General features: G+C 36.9%; 1 protein-coding gene across 1 annotated transcript; it reads right to left on the reverse strand.

Moving 5' to 3' along the window:
- Positions 1 to 5: 5 nt before the first annotated feature.
- Positions 6 to 13,025, reverse strand: LOC145205537 (uncharacterized). The gene is made up of 20 exons (XM_080078271.1): positions 13,005 to 13,025; positions 12,817 to 12,952; positions 9,839 to 9,961; positions 8,818 to 8,989; positions 8,379 to 8,488; positions 7,936 to 8,052; positions 7,742 to 7,858; positions 7,251 to 7,340; positions 6,960 to 7,081; positions 6,205 to 6,360; positions 5,403 to 5,600; positions 4,937 to 5,158; positions 4,466 to 4,588; positions 4,212 to 4,352; positions 3,808 to 3,917; positions 3,205 to 3,412; positions 1,697 to 1,838; positions 1,296 to 1,456; positions 771 to 941; positions 6 to 515 (listed from the first exon to the last, which is right to left on the reverse strand). Exons 1-20 carry the CDS (start codon positions 13,023 to 13,025, stop codon positions 342 to 344), a joined length of 2,814 nt encoding a protein of 937 aa, XP_079934397.1. The 3' UTR covers positions 6 to 341.
- Between the last annotated feature and the right edge of the window lie 881 nt (positions 13,026 to 13,906).

Consider the following 13,906-nt stretch of genomic DNA (forward strand, 5'->3'; position numbering starts at 1 on the left):
GTATAACTAAGTGCAGCAGTCAATAATACGATTTTATTTGAACACATGGGCATTAAATAGCGACTAAAAGATATATTATTTTCACCAAAATATGCATAATTGGTGGTTAAGAATGCACAATTGGCGATAAACAACTAGAACTACAATTAGACAGTGAAGATTGTCACTAAGTGCAGTTTGTACCAGAGCGAAATAGGAATTAAGGCACAATAACATTATAAATGGAACTTTAACGTTTCTAAACTGTATACAATACATTACACGGAACTGTAGTACACGATGTCACAAATTTACACAACGAAAGTGAACACAATATATTTTAATGTACAATGCCGTTTAAGTTACTGAATGGCTGATGCAGGCTCAATGGACGGAGTGACCCCGATTGACCCCGCACCAAGATTGTAGTTTTCTGAACGACTGAAGATTGAATCTCTCGCCCGACGAATATTCGAAGCAATGTTTTCACGAGCTGTACGGTGTCGCAACGTGCTCATGATCAGGATGAGTATTCCCTACAAAAAAGTTGTCACAGATTTCCACTTGGTTGGCAGAGAGGCTGGAAATTTTTAAAGCCTACACTAGTGTGTGTGTGTAATAGTAGTTTGTGTTAGCTGGTTTAAGTTAAAGTCAGACAGAAGACGTGCAGGTTGGGTTGTTGGATTAAAAAATGAAATAGACCCACACATTTAAGAATAGTCTTGTCACCAAAAAACTTAAAACTTAAAACCTATATTACCACAAATTCTATAACTTTCCATAGAGTTTACCTGAGAAATAGTTGATAAAGCGAAGAGCCAGCTCATAACGCGAACATATATTGGGTCGGTTGAAATCAAAAGAATAAATCCAAATATCCACGAAATTCCCATTGTAACAAACATAGTTGCAGAGACTTCCATGTTTTCCTTTGTTGTCCTTCTTTGACCAGATGAAATGATCTAAAGGTTGAGATTTTTTCTAAGCATTTATTTTTAACGAGCGAGGAAAGAATATGCATCAAAATTTAGTGCATTTAAGTTTGTCGTTGTGTGTAGAAAATTTAGCAATTTATTCTCTGCTGTTGTAACAAATTTGATATGATTCACGGATTTGGCAGTTTATACATAACTGTTAAGAGGTTTGGTTTAAAGGTCCGAATGAACGCATCAAACAAAAAAAAATACTCCTTGAAGTAGAACAGTTTTGTGGCTTATAGTCACGACTATAATTAGATCTTATTCGAGACACATCTGATGCAAAAAAATTAACGGGATTAATTCTTTAACGCACTACTCATTAATTTTCAAACCTACCTCATGAGATCGCCACACGACTTTGCGGAGAATACAGATGAAGAAGAACATGTTGGTGATGAGCAGTAGTCCAACCGGCAGGAGGAATCCAAAGTAGAGAGAATAACCATGGAGCCAGCACATATGAGCTGCTTTGTATGATGATGGAGTAAACAGGTCCTCTGTTAAAGAAAAATACTCGATGTTTGACCTACACTTCGAAATTTCCTGAAACTACCAATCAATATGTTAAAAGAATATTTTTCATGTAACAGTTTGTCACATTCATAAAAAGGAAAGATCTAAGGTTTTTACAACGAGCGAGTTGTGGGAATTCCATGCGTAAAATAAGTTCAAATGCTTAGGCAGGGTGATTACAATTCTTGTGAGGAAGCTGTTTCGGTTTTAAATACCCAACCAACCTCCACTACAGGTGACGGTGGTCGAAACACTTTGGTCGTATCCAAGGGCAGCGGCAAGATTGATGATGACAATCAACAGGGGGGTACCGTACGCGAAAAGACAAAGTTTCTTTACAAAGTTACTTTCTTCGGTGCGGAATACCTGGAAGGCCAACAGGAAAATCGTCCAACCAAATTCAACATAGAATAAGGTAATACAAAAAGTGAACAAATCTATACACGACCCGAGGTTAGCTGCGTAACTTCAATAATAAATTTGAACAAAATTACACAACCTGGCGCTTTTATTAATTCTAATATTGGCATTGACCCATTACAATAATAGGTTAGCTGCGAACAGCGCACACGTTTGAGGTCTTATCAGTGCAGTTGCTTACAATACATAAGTCGTTTAGACTAGTGTGGCCAGATTGCCCTGTTGTGTGCTATGTCCAGTTTTGAGTGTCGTCATCTATCACATTCTACAGTATGCTCTACTGCACTTTTTTGACAAGTGCATACTCATTTTGCTTTCAAGTTAAACTGTTAAGTCTAAGACAGGGGCGGGCAACATACGGCCCGCGGGCCGGATCCGGCCCGCGACGGGGTTTTGAGCGGCCCGCAGACAGTTTCCGGTCATACATGATAATGTGGCCCGCGGCTACAGTCTGCTGCAATCCGCCACTACTTGCTTACTGTGTCAAATTATAGTTGTAACGGACAGTAACGTTCCCCAATAGTAAAAAACTTTCCCGCCGTTGTTACCATTGCACCATACGTCCATTGTTACGACATAACTGCCAACCTTGTGTGTGGCCTGCTTTCACGGTTTCATTGTTTCCACACGTGTAGCCTAGTTAGTGTTTCAGCAGTATCTAAGTCTGTTGTGTATGCATCAAATTTGCTGTGGTGAATAATTTTATGTTATATCAGTTAGATTGTTTGGACTGTATTGTAATTGCGACGTTCTTGATTGTATTTAGTTTAGGTGGTCAAAAATCCGTTTTAAATCACTGGATAAATACGCGATTAATGTATCGATTCAGGAATCCGGCCCGCCAAGTACTTCATTTTCCCAAATCAGGCCCGCCGACTGGAGAAGTTGCCCGCCCCTGGTCTAAGATAATGGGCCCAAAATTTCTTTTCAATAGTTTTTACATCAATGTATTGTAGTTATTGCAGATGTTGCATAACAGCTTCGGGGGCCCAGGAAGCCTTAATTAACTTTAGCAGCAAGGTCTTATCCATCGTCTTTTGAAATCAGAGCTAAAACCTGTTAGTGACAGGTGCAATAAGATATTTGATGTGTTACTTAACATGTTCGTCTCTGTTGTATCAAAGTCCCCATTTAACTGTATCTATTGCATTCGGAAGTTGGCAAGTGACATATAATCAGTTGGCAAGTGACATACAAGCTTTTTTGGTGAATTTGCTATCACCTGCGTTTCATATCAGTTCGTGGAACGTAGTAGATTTATGCATTCGCCGTAGTAAGTTTGAAACAAAAACATTTATGGCCATTGTTTTACCTTAACTAGGCTAAGGTAGATGTCGTAACCATAGGAAACCATCCAGAACCAAGATGTAAGGAAGAAGTAGTGCAGGATGAAAGTGAAAGCTGTACAGCGGATGACGTCATCAGTGCTTCCGATCGTTGTGACAAAAAAGAGGTAGGAGATAAGAATGTTGGTGCAAACATGAAGAAATATTTGGGTGGATCTCCTCTTTCGTTGCTCACTGAGAGAAGATAGTTAACGTTTATTAACTTTTTATTATCTGTGATGTCATGTTTCTAAAACTTATGCGGTAAGAATACGGCTAATCGCATAATCCCTTCATTGTATAGGGATCGTAAATTCCTACTGTAGCCATTTGGTCCGGTTAGTCGCATACTAAGGCCAAATGCAGAAAAAGCTTGGCAAATCCGTCATGCGATTAACCGGATGCGTCTAAGGACACACTATTCCCTCAGTTTCTTATAAAGTGTAACTGATGTTTTCAGCACTTATAAATCGGGAATTTCTTCAAATGATGCTAAAGATATCTCAAAGATGTATTTATGGAATTACAGCACTGCCAAACGAACACAAAAAAGAAAGAGCGATCTTGTAAGAAACGGTTTAAATTGTTACCTGTTCGCCAACTTGGTGATGATTACAACCGCCAAACAGATGATGGAGAAAACACATCCGATGTCACTGACTATCTCAAGCACGGTATCTTTCGGAATAGAATCTCTCGCCTGAAGCACACGTGTTTAAACACAGACGAACAAAAAAAACAATTTAATAAAGTCTTCAACATTGTAACACGTATAGAAAAAATGTTATGACGGGTTATGGAAATATGAAATCTAAAATCAGCAAAATTCGTTTCACGAACATTGCTGATTTTTGTATGAATCATGTAACAACTGGCCTTTAAACACCCGTGACCTTGGTAAAAATGTTAAAAAACACTAAATACCTTAAACTAGCGGTCAATAGACAATTTATTATTCACTGACAGTTAAACCAAATACAGCGATACAACTTACAACTATTAGAGCGAAGTTTGTCAGATGGTCGCATTGGCACACAGGATTTCCGGGGTCACTGTTGTTAAGGCAACAGCCTTGTGTTGCCCAATCAGAAGCGGACACGTCCCAGTATTCGCAAGAAAGAAAAGTTCGTTCAACCTGGTTTTAAGTATAAATAGTTAATAAGCTGTTTTGTCTGTCATCCTTGTGTGTATGACGAATTTTACAGAAGGTACGAGAGATAACAAGTATCCGATAGTTTATTTACTTGCCTTATTTTCGTGCTCCGGGTCCGGCTTTTTACCATATCTCTCAGGCTGATTACCATGCACAAAACTAATCGGCTCAACTAAGTTTGCAAGGTTTACATTTCCTCCAAAGTTTACTGAAATAATCTGCAATAAAAAAGAAAGTTTTTGGATGACACTTTTTCAGGGATATTTTTTGCAGTCAAGAAATTTCAACTTTTCATGAAATTAAGTTGTGTAAGCAAACTGTAACCCAACAGAAGGCGACAAGAAGTTTATGCATTTGCGATCACAACAAGTCGCTATTACGCAACTTATCACTATCGACAATTTACAAACATTTATTTTACCACATTTATTATAATCTCTTTTCAACCACAAAAAAGGGAAACACTTTTCAAACTATGTAGGATGTGTGATGGTCTGTGTAAGCCGAAAACTCTGCTTTCCATAATCTAATTTATCACAATTTAGGTAAAACATATTTGTTTCTACCTGTATAGCGTTGGAGCTTGATGTAAACAAACTTGGAGTCTTGAAGAAAATCATCGCAATTTGCGTCGCATTTTGTTCCAGTGCCTTATCGATGACGCTTTGTGGTAGGTTAAAGGTCAAGCCGAGAGAGGTCGAATTTCCGTCACGTGATTGGAAGGTGAAAGAGGCCCCGGATGTTGACCGCTCAAGTCGGGTTGACGACGGGCTGTTGATAGCTGCAATCTAAAAAGAAAAAAAATACACCAATTTTAGTTATTAAACCAACTAAAATAGATATTGTGGCTAAAATGTATGTTAGCCTACTATAAAACAACAGGGTAAATGCTTTCGCTACCATGCTTTTCAGTCTTTTCGTTAATAGATGCCTAGTTATACAACTAACAACATCAAAAAACCCTGAAACAATCCTATTAACACTGATACTTTATTAATTTCTAAATTATTAATTTTGACTTTTTTGACGCACCAGTGCCAAAATTTCGTCGCTTTCCAACTCCGCCTCAGTCTGGCTGGCCGCAAGTTCAACGTGTTCGCTGAGTGATTCGATCGCTTCCAGAAGTTTCTTGTTGTTTTCATTAAGTTCAGGCGACGGCTGCGTCAAGTCTACAGTGTGGATCACATGACTAGCGGCGACAAGAAGATTCTGCCAAGACTTGGGAGTCACCTAGAGAGCATGGGTTCAATTTAGTGAATTAGCTTGACAACTGGACATTACTAGTTCTCTACCACATATTGCCACGCGGCCAGAAAATAGGTAACTAGACTTTACGAAAGAAAAACGGAATGGTGATCACTGATCATTCCTACCATTTTTCAAAATGGAACACATGAAACTGCCAAAATGAAATGAAACCTTGGTAACGAATGAACCTACAAATAAATAGACTGTTTTTTTCTATAGTTCTTTAAAAAAACAGCCACACCTGCTGCCATTCTATTCAGTCTTACCAAAAGTACGACTGTCTAAAAAAGCTGTTTTCTCATACTGTTACAGCTCATTATTCGCCTTAACAGCTCTATGAATAACCCATACAATCTCCTACACACCGGCCTGACTGTGTAAATTTAAGATTTAGGATTTTATTCGGCCCAGCTTGCAGTCGTGGTTTAGGTAAAAGGAAATCATAAATTAAGGTATTTGTACGATTTTTACTCATTGGATAGTAAACAGCGTCAAAATATTATGTCTGTAGTGGTAAACTACAGTCCTTTCAGGTAAGGCTAGTAATTAAACGTTGCCATATGTTTTGGCGGTTTGGGCATTTCACCTTAACATTTTCCGACATCTCAGCCAAGGCAGTGACGTTTTCAATGCTTTCTGTCACCGCCTCGATTTCCGCTTCGGAAAGTTCCGGTTGTGACGTAAGCAACTGCAGATTACTTGAGAATTCCTCCACTGTCTCTGTCGTCACTTCCGTGTTGTTCTAAATTATCGCTCACAATTATTTTTGAGACTTAAATCGCTACCGGACCATTGTTTCAACCAGGTTTTTTTTAAGGTTTGGTTTGGGTGACAGCTAAGTAGTTTTAAGAGACCGCAAGTGTTTCATTTAAATACCAAAAAATAGCCATATTTGCTTAAACGAATTATTTATTAGGCTACTGGCAAATTTTGGGAAACCACTGGAGAAATTTGGGGGACCGTTTCGGTCCCCCAAAACACCTTAAAAAAAACACTGGACTTTCAACAACAGTTGTAACCGGCCCGAAATTATAGCTCAAATCCGAATCGTTTTTGAGAAACCCGTTTAGACTTAAAAGTTTTATGACAGCCTATAATAAAAAAGTTTAATGGCAAGCCCATAATAAAAAGACATACACAATGGATAATAATAGGCAATGGCATAAAACAAGACGTATTGGTCGGCATTAAGTTTTATCCAACATCTAGCAACTTAGCTAGATAATTAATATTAAAAAAAAATACGGAAACAGAATGTGAAGTCAGGTCCGTTTGTTAAAAAAACGAACCCGTCCGAAAGCCGACCCCAAATGCCCGGTCACAGCTTTGGTTTCAACTTACCTGGGTGTGAAGTTTACTTTCTTCCGTGTAAGTGATAATGGAACTTTGACAGCTCACTGTCTGGAAAGTTTCTTCCGAGAAAAGAGAATTTGAACCACAGCTAACAGACGCAACATGGCGACCTGCGTATTGAATAAATAAGTTTTATTTGCAGAGAAAGCCAGCAGTTTTCAAACAATCTGAATTGTATGTGGATTTGAGAGCAAATCCACCTAACCGATTTTGTACTCTTATCACGGCTTAAAAATGTCTAAAAAACGTAAAAATGTGGTTTAAACAAATCAACTTTACCTGATGGACATAACTCCGTGGAATAAGCAACTTGGTCAACCCACGTTTCCGGAAAGTTAAAAGTCTGAACGATGCCAGCGGAACAGTAAGCTGTACAAGTAAAATGGAAACGTAAAACGCAACTTGAGTTACTGATGAAAAAAATGTTAGTTTCACCAGATACAAAAACGCCAAGAAAGTTGAGATTTTTTGCTTGGTGAAAAAAAAAAACATAACGACACAGTTGCACTAACACAATCACCAAGTCGGAAATAGCTGCGATGTGCTCACGGTTGAACTTCATGTAATACTGTGTACATTTTTTTGCCAAACCGATCTTTTTTTCGTTCGATTTGTTACAAAGCCAAATACGTCTTTACATAATAAACCTGGCTGTTCGAGCAAAACATTTCTTAGCTTGAGCTAAACGACTCGGCTTTGGAGCCTTTGGCTCAATGCAGAAAACACTTACGTTTACATGTACTTTACCACAACACAATAATGAAACTTACGACTGCAAAGTGCTTCGGGATTTCCTTTGTGTTGTTGAATGCACTCACAGACGGCCTCGTTTTCCAAGTTTGTACAAGTAGCTTTGCTGGCACATGTTTTGAAGTGACAGAAGTCCACTGAAATATGCGTAAGAAAATTGTAAAAAATGTTTTGTTCGTTTGTATCGCTTCTTTCGCCACACTTTAAAGCTTACCGTCTGTGCATTGTGTTCCAGAAAAACCATCAGCACAAGCACATTTGTATGAAACGGCCTTTGGACTACATGTGCCTCCATTTAAACACGGGGACGATGCACACGGATCCTTCACAACTGTAGGAAATCGGTATGTAAACATTTTTCTACGTTTTACCACTTTTTAATTCGTATCACATTTGCCCTTAAACAGTTAATAAGTCACTGAATTGAGTTCGATAACAAGACCTTCTTTTCTCGTGTCATAGAAGGTAAACAACTACCTTTTGTAGTTTTTAACCAAACCAGAATATTCTATTCTCAACCCATATCTATATTTTGTCACTGATACCAGAATAATTTCGCCATTTTAAAAATGAAATTATTTCGACACCCCTTCCCTGCTACTGAGTTAGATGAGTTTTAACATGGTTGGATAATCTCATTTCATTACAGTAACTTACATTCTGTTGGAGCAGCGGTAAATATACTGGCTTTGTCTGGGTTATTGCTTGCCCAAGTCATATATGTTTGTGTAAGCTCAGCGATTGATTGGTTGCTGTATACAATATATCTAAAAAATAATTTTGAGTTTATTTTTGAATTTTTACAACAAATAAAGTGAAAAAGGAAAACGTGTAGGTGGCCAGTTTGACAAACCAATCTACATAGGCACAATTCCATTTGATGTCTTTCCATTTGTGTTTTTGTGAGCAAATATATTCATACTCATTGTGGTGGCAGAAAGACGTTCATTTTCACAGTACTATAAAATGGACTTCAACACGTGTTTTTTGCAGAATAAGATACTTAAATGCAAAAAAATGAAACTCTAACTTTTTATGATTTTAAACAACTTATGTTGTGGAAGGTTATAATTAATATGCCACCAGCCTTACTTACATCACAATGACACTACCATTACGAAAACCAGTGATATCTACATCACTTTGATATGCATCTTTCAGTTCAGGAAGCACCCTGTTTGCGAGTGCATTAGCTTCAGGAGAACCAAGATGGTTGAGTTGATCCGAGAAAGTTTCTCCACTAACTGCCTGACTAAATTGATGTCCAGCTTCAAAATTTAAAAAGCAGTTTCATTTTTATTTCCTGTGTTCTATGGGGATTTTTGTTTAATTTTTTTTCGCAATGCTATACATTTTCTTAACTGTCAGGATACAATTTTTTTCATATATTTTTTTATATTTGGCTTCGCGAAAGTTTTATTTAATTATTGAATGGTAAGTGGCATTGTTTTATGCAAAAAGTTACAGTTTGAAGACATTCCTTAGAAAATGTCAGCACTGTTTAAGTATCCACCCAAATAAAAAGTTTGCAGATTAAAAATAAATTAGAGTTAAACAAAAAAAAACTTTAAAATACCCAAACGTTTTTAAAAGTTAGTCATTTTACTGCAAAAAGTAAATTTGACATTGTCCACAGGGGAAATAAAGAAAAAAATCGTTTTAGCATTTCTTGCAAGATCAAAAAGGATTTAAAGTACCGTATTTTACGGACTGTAAGGCGCAACTTAAATCCTTTTTTTTCCTCATAAATTGATCGTGCGCCTTATAAGCCGGTGCGCCTAATGTATGGACCAAGTAGTGCTTAATGCTTTGTTTAATGAGCGTTATACGGTAACCCATACTCCTTAAAATACGTTGCGTTCTATAGCCCGGTGCGCCTTATGTATGAACAAAAAACTAATTAAAGCAATTTATTGACAGTGCGCCTTATAATCGGGTGCGCTTTATGGTCCGTAAAATACGGTAAAAGTTCCTAGTGGTGTTAATTTGTTTAGTTTTTAACCCTTTTAATGTTTCCTGGGGCAAAATTGCTATAAACAATCAAATAAAACCAGAAAAAGTTACTGCAATATTTATACACAATAAAAAATATGGCAACAATGAAACCCAAAACTCACCAGTGCATTTCGAAGATGCAGCAGAACTAGACAGACAAACACATGAAAAATTGCCAATGTTGTTAACGCATGTGGATGTGGTATTGTCACAGTTATGGGTGTTAGTACTGCATTCATCAATATCTAGAATACAATTGCAAATTTCACTAGTAAAGTCACATAAGATTACAGAATATGTTTTTTTGCACACAAATAACTAAAACAGTAATACAGTACCAGACTGTATAGCTCTAACAAATGTGCACTGTCCGTATTATGCTTGCTGATGCTTTTATATTAAGACAGGATCAGTTTTAAATTAAAAGGACCAGTTTAAAACGAAGGTCCTTAACGGCTTTGGAATTAATATCACAAACAAAGCACCCCCATCAAGGAAGTCACCAACGTTATTTGAATTAGCACCCAACAAAGAAGTCATTATCACAAAGTAGCTCCCAGAGCACCCCATCGGTTTCCTATATTGTTCGGCAACTTTTATCCCTCCTCTTTCAGTATTGATTTTAGTTGAATAAATATACTGGGAACACTGCAAAAACTTCACATGTGCAGTTTTTACTTCAAAAGTGTACTTAATGTTTTTTTTTTTTCGATTTCCGGCAAAAGGTATTTCAGTTTTGACCTTTTTGTCACATATTTTCAGTTCTGATTGGAAAATAAATATCACCTAGAAGGTAGCTTTTCTGTATAGTGCCAATTTAAACACATAAATATAGGGACCCAAATTGGACCCTAGCTTTATTAGAATGCTAGGGGGCAGGGTTTTTTAAGGTTTGGTTTGGGTGACCGCTAAGTAGTTTTAAGAGACCGCAAGTGTTTCATTTAAATACAAAAAAGTAGTACTGTAGTAGCAAGTCCAAATTTTGGGAAACCGCTGAAGAAATTTGGGGGACCGTTTCGGATCAAACACAGCAATGAACACACCCCAGTGGCACTTTAGGGGTGTTAAACATGCAACCTGCTGGCTGCAGGCGGCCCTCCAAGATTTTTTGTACGGCCCATGAAGTAACATGTTGAACTTATGTGTTTTTACAGGTGAAATACCCTGCAAACCACTGATTGGAAGATGCATTCATACTCTATTAGTAATAACCAGAGATAAATGCAAAGTTTTAATAGGATGATAGAAATGGCTTATCTTGTTAAGAATTGCGAATATTGCGCAATACACTTATCAGTATGTTTTATTGTAACAAAAACTGTAACAAAAGTTTCAATATTCAGGACCTTGATTTACTAAAAAATGGTTTTTGACCCTCAAAAAAGTATGAGAAGACTTTAAACTACTTTAAATTTTGAAGATCAAACTTGAAAAATATTTGAAAACTAACAACATGTAATAGGGCTACTAGGGTTATAACAGAGAGTTCTTACCAAACTAATTTAGTGTGCTAATCTTTAACAAAACATCAGTTTATTGTGGTGACAGCACAAAATATATGAAATTCTAATGGGCTATCGAGCCAATTTAAATACATATCATAACCAAACTAGAAGGGTGGCTTAGCACATATTGCCCTTGTATTTACACTATAACCTATTTTAAAACATGAATATATTTCCTATGCTTATTTTGTATTGGGTCCCATATTAGCCATCGTCTTTTATAACTTTAAGTCGTTTCTGCAGGCAAAAACTCATGGGTCCCCACACATGCAAAGTTGAAAATAATGCAATTCAAGAGATAACCATGAGAAAGTTGGGTGTTGTAAGGAAAACACAGTGATCGGCACTGGGCTTAAATAATAATACTATGTAGAATACAAACTATAAAATTAGATTCACCCCAGATATTGTTTGAAGTATGTCCTATATAACGTTTAAAAAAACTGACCCATTTTAGGGGGCTAGTAGGGCAACTAATTGGGTTCGACACACAAACTAAAAAATATATAAAAACCACAATGACTCAATCAATAGTACTGCAAAATTTCAGCCCAATCCGCCAATGTTTAAAATTTTGACCACTAGAGGTGTTTTGAGCAACAACCGTTACTGTTTCTGACGTCATAGGGCTGTTAACAAGCCCCTAACTGCCATGGCGCAAAAACGACCACCAAGCAACCCACCAACGAGCAACATACAACTGGTTGCCCTTGTAACACTATTGCTCCAAAGAAATCTTTCGTTTGTGGTGCCCAGTAACATACAAATACGTTTTACACTTTAGGGGCTTGTGGGGTAAATGTTAGGACTACAGGGTTGAACACAACAATCGACACCTATAAATGGCATACTATACAAGAAATCCAAATTTCAGCCCATTCTGAAACTGTTTAAAAACTCACCCATTTTAGGGGGCTAGCGGGGTAAATACTGGGGTTATCAACAAAACCAAAGTGGGATGCACATCTACATGAATATATCTACCATCTGTGTAAATTTCAGCCAAATCCATCAAACATTTGATGGAAAAACAAGTCGGACAAACTTTGGGTAAAAACAACCATTTTAGGGGGCGAGCGGGGTAAATACTGGGGTTATCAACAAAAACAAAGTGGGATGCACATCTACATAACTATATCTACCATATGTGTAAATTTCAGCCCAATCCATCAAACATTTGATGGAAAAATGAGTCGGACAAACTTCCGGGAAAAAATACCTATTTTAGGGGGCTAGCGGGGTAAATACTGGGGTTATCAACAAAAACAAAGTGGGATGCACATCCACATAACTATATCTACCATCTGTGTAAATTTCAGCCAAATCCATCAAACATTTGATGGAAAAACGAGTCGGACAAACTTTGGGAAGAAAAAAAAAGGAAGAAAAAAAAGAAAAAAAAACAAAAACAATTAGAGTAAAATCAATATGTGTCCCCTTCAGGGAAGGGGACCCATAATTATCAATGCCCTGGCAGGAAAACTTCCAAAAAAATGGTTTATACTAAGGACACAGACAAACTGCATCAGAAATATTTAAATTAAATAGTGCAATATCTAGATATGTAAAAAGCAAATAAAAGTGTCGAAACTTACCAAAACAAGAATCTCCAATCAGTGAATAGCCCACATTGCAAGTGCATGAATACGATCCAGCAGTATTATTACAGTGGGCGAAAGATCCACAATTATTATTAGTTTCACACTCATTGATATCTAAGCATATACGGAACTATAATAAAATCCACACACCAAAAAAATATATCAAATGTTCTTCAGCTTACCAACACATTTTCCATCAACATCTTCATAGCCAGAATTGCAATCACAAGTGTATGAACCATTCATGTTTATGCAATTAGTAGACTCCATTCCACATACTACTTGAATTCCAAGAGCACATTCATCGATATCTGAAACAAAGAATATGTATATAATGGTATTGAACAAATCTTTGGCTTTAAACTAAACTCTCTGATTCTTACCAACACATTTTCCATCAACATCTTCATAGCCAGAATTGCAATCGCAAGTGTATGAACCATTCATGTTTGTGCAATTAGTAGACTCTATTCCACATGCTACATGAATTCCAACAGCACACTCATTAATATCTGAAATGAAGAATATATAAAACAGGGGGTTTGAACAAATCTTGGGTCCTAAACTAAACTCTCTGATTTTTACCAACACAAATCAACAAGTGTCAAAACTTACCAAAACAAGAATGTCCAATCAGTGAATATCCCACATCGCAAGTACATGAATACGATCCAGCAGTATTATTACAGTGGGCGAAAGATCCACAAATATTATTAGTTTCACACTCATTGATATCTAAGCATATAGGGAACTATAATAAAAGCCAGACACCAAAAAAATATATCAAATGTTCTTCAGCTTACCAACACATTTTCCATCAACATCTTCATAGCCAGAATTGCAATCACAAGTGTATGAACCATTCACGTTTGTGCAATTAGTAGACTCTATTCCACATGCTACTTGAATTCCAACAGCACATTCATCGATATCTGAAACAAAGAATATGTATATAATGGTATTGAACAAATCTTTGCCTTTAAACTAAATGCTCTGATTCTTACCAACACATTTTCCATCAACATCTTCATAGCCAGAATTGCAATCACAAGTGTATGAACCATTCATGTTTGTGCAATTAGTA

This window comes from Phallusia mammillata, chromosome 8 (assembly GCF_965637545.1).
Source record: "Phallusia mammillata chromosome 8, kaPhaMamm4.hap1.1, whole genome shotgun sequence".
NCBI classification, from domain to species: domain Eukaryota; kingdom Metazoa; phylum Chordata; class Ascidiacea; order Phlebobranchia; family Ascidiidae; genus Phallusia; species Phallusia mammillata.

Coding starts and splice junctions, on each gene's coding strand:
- LOC145205537 (XM_080078271.1), bottom strand. CDS start 13,025: ATGTTGATGGAAAATGTGTTG. Junction 7,859..7,935: donor TGGAACACAATGCACAGACG/GTAAGCTTTAAA, acceptor CGCATATTTCAG/TGGACTTCTGTCACTTCAAA. Junction 5,159..5,402: donor GCGACGAAATTTTGGCACTG/GTGCGTCAAAAA, acceptor TTTTCTTTTTAG/ATTGCAGCTATCAACAGCCC.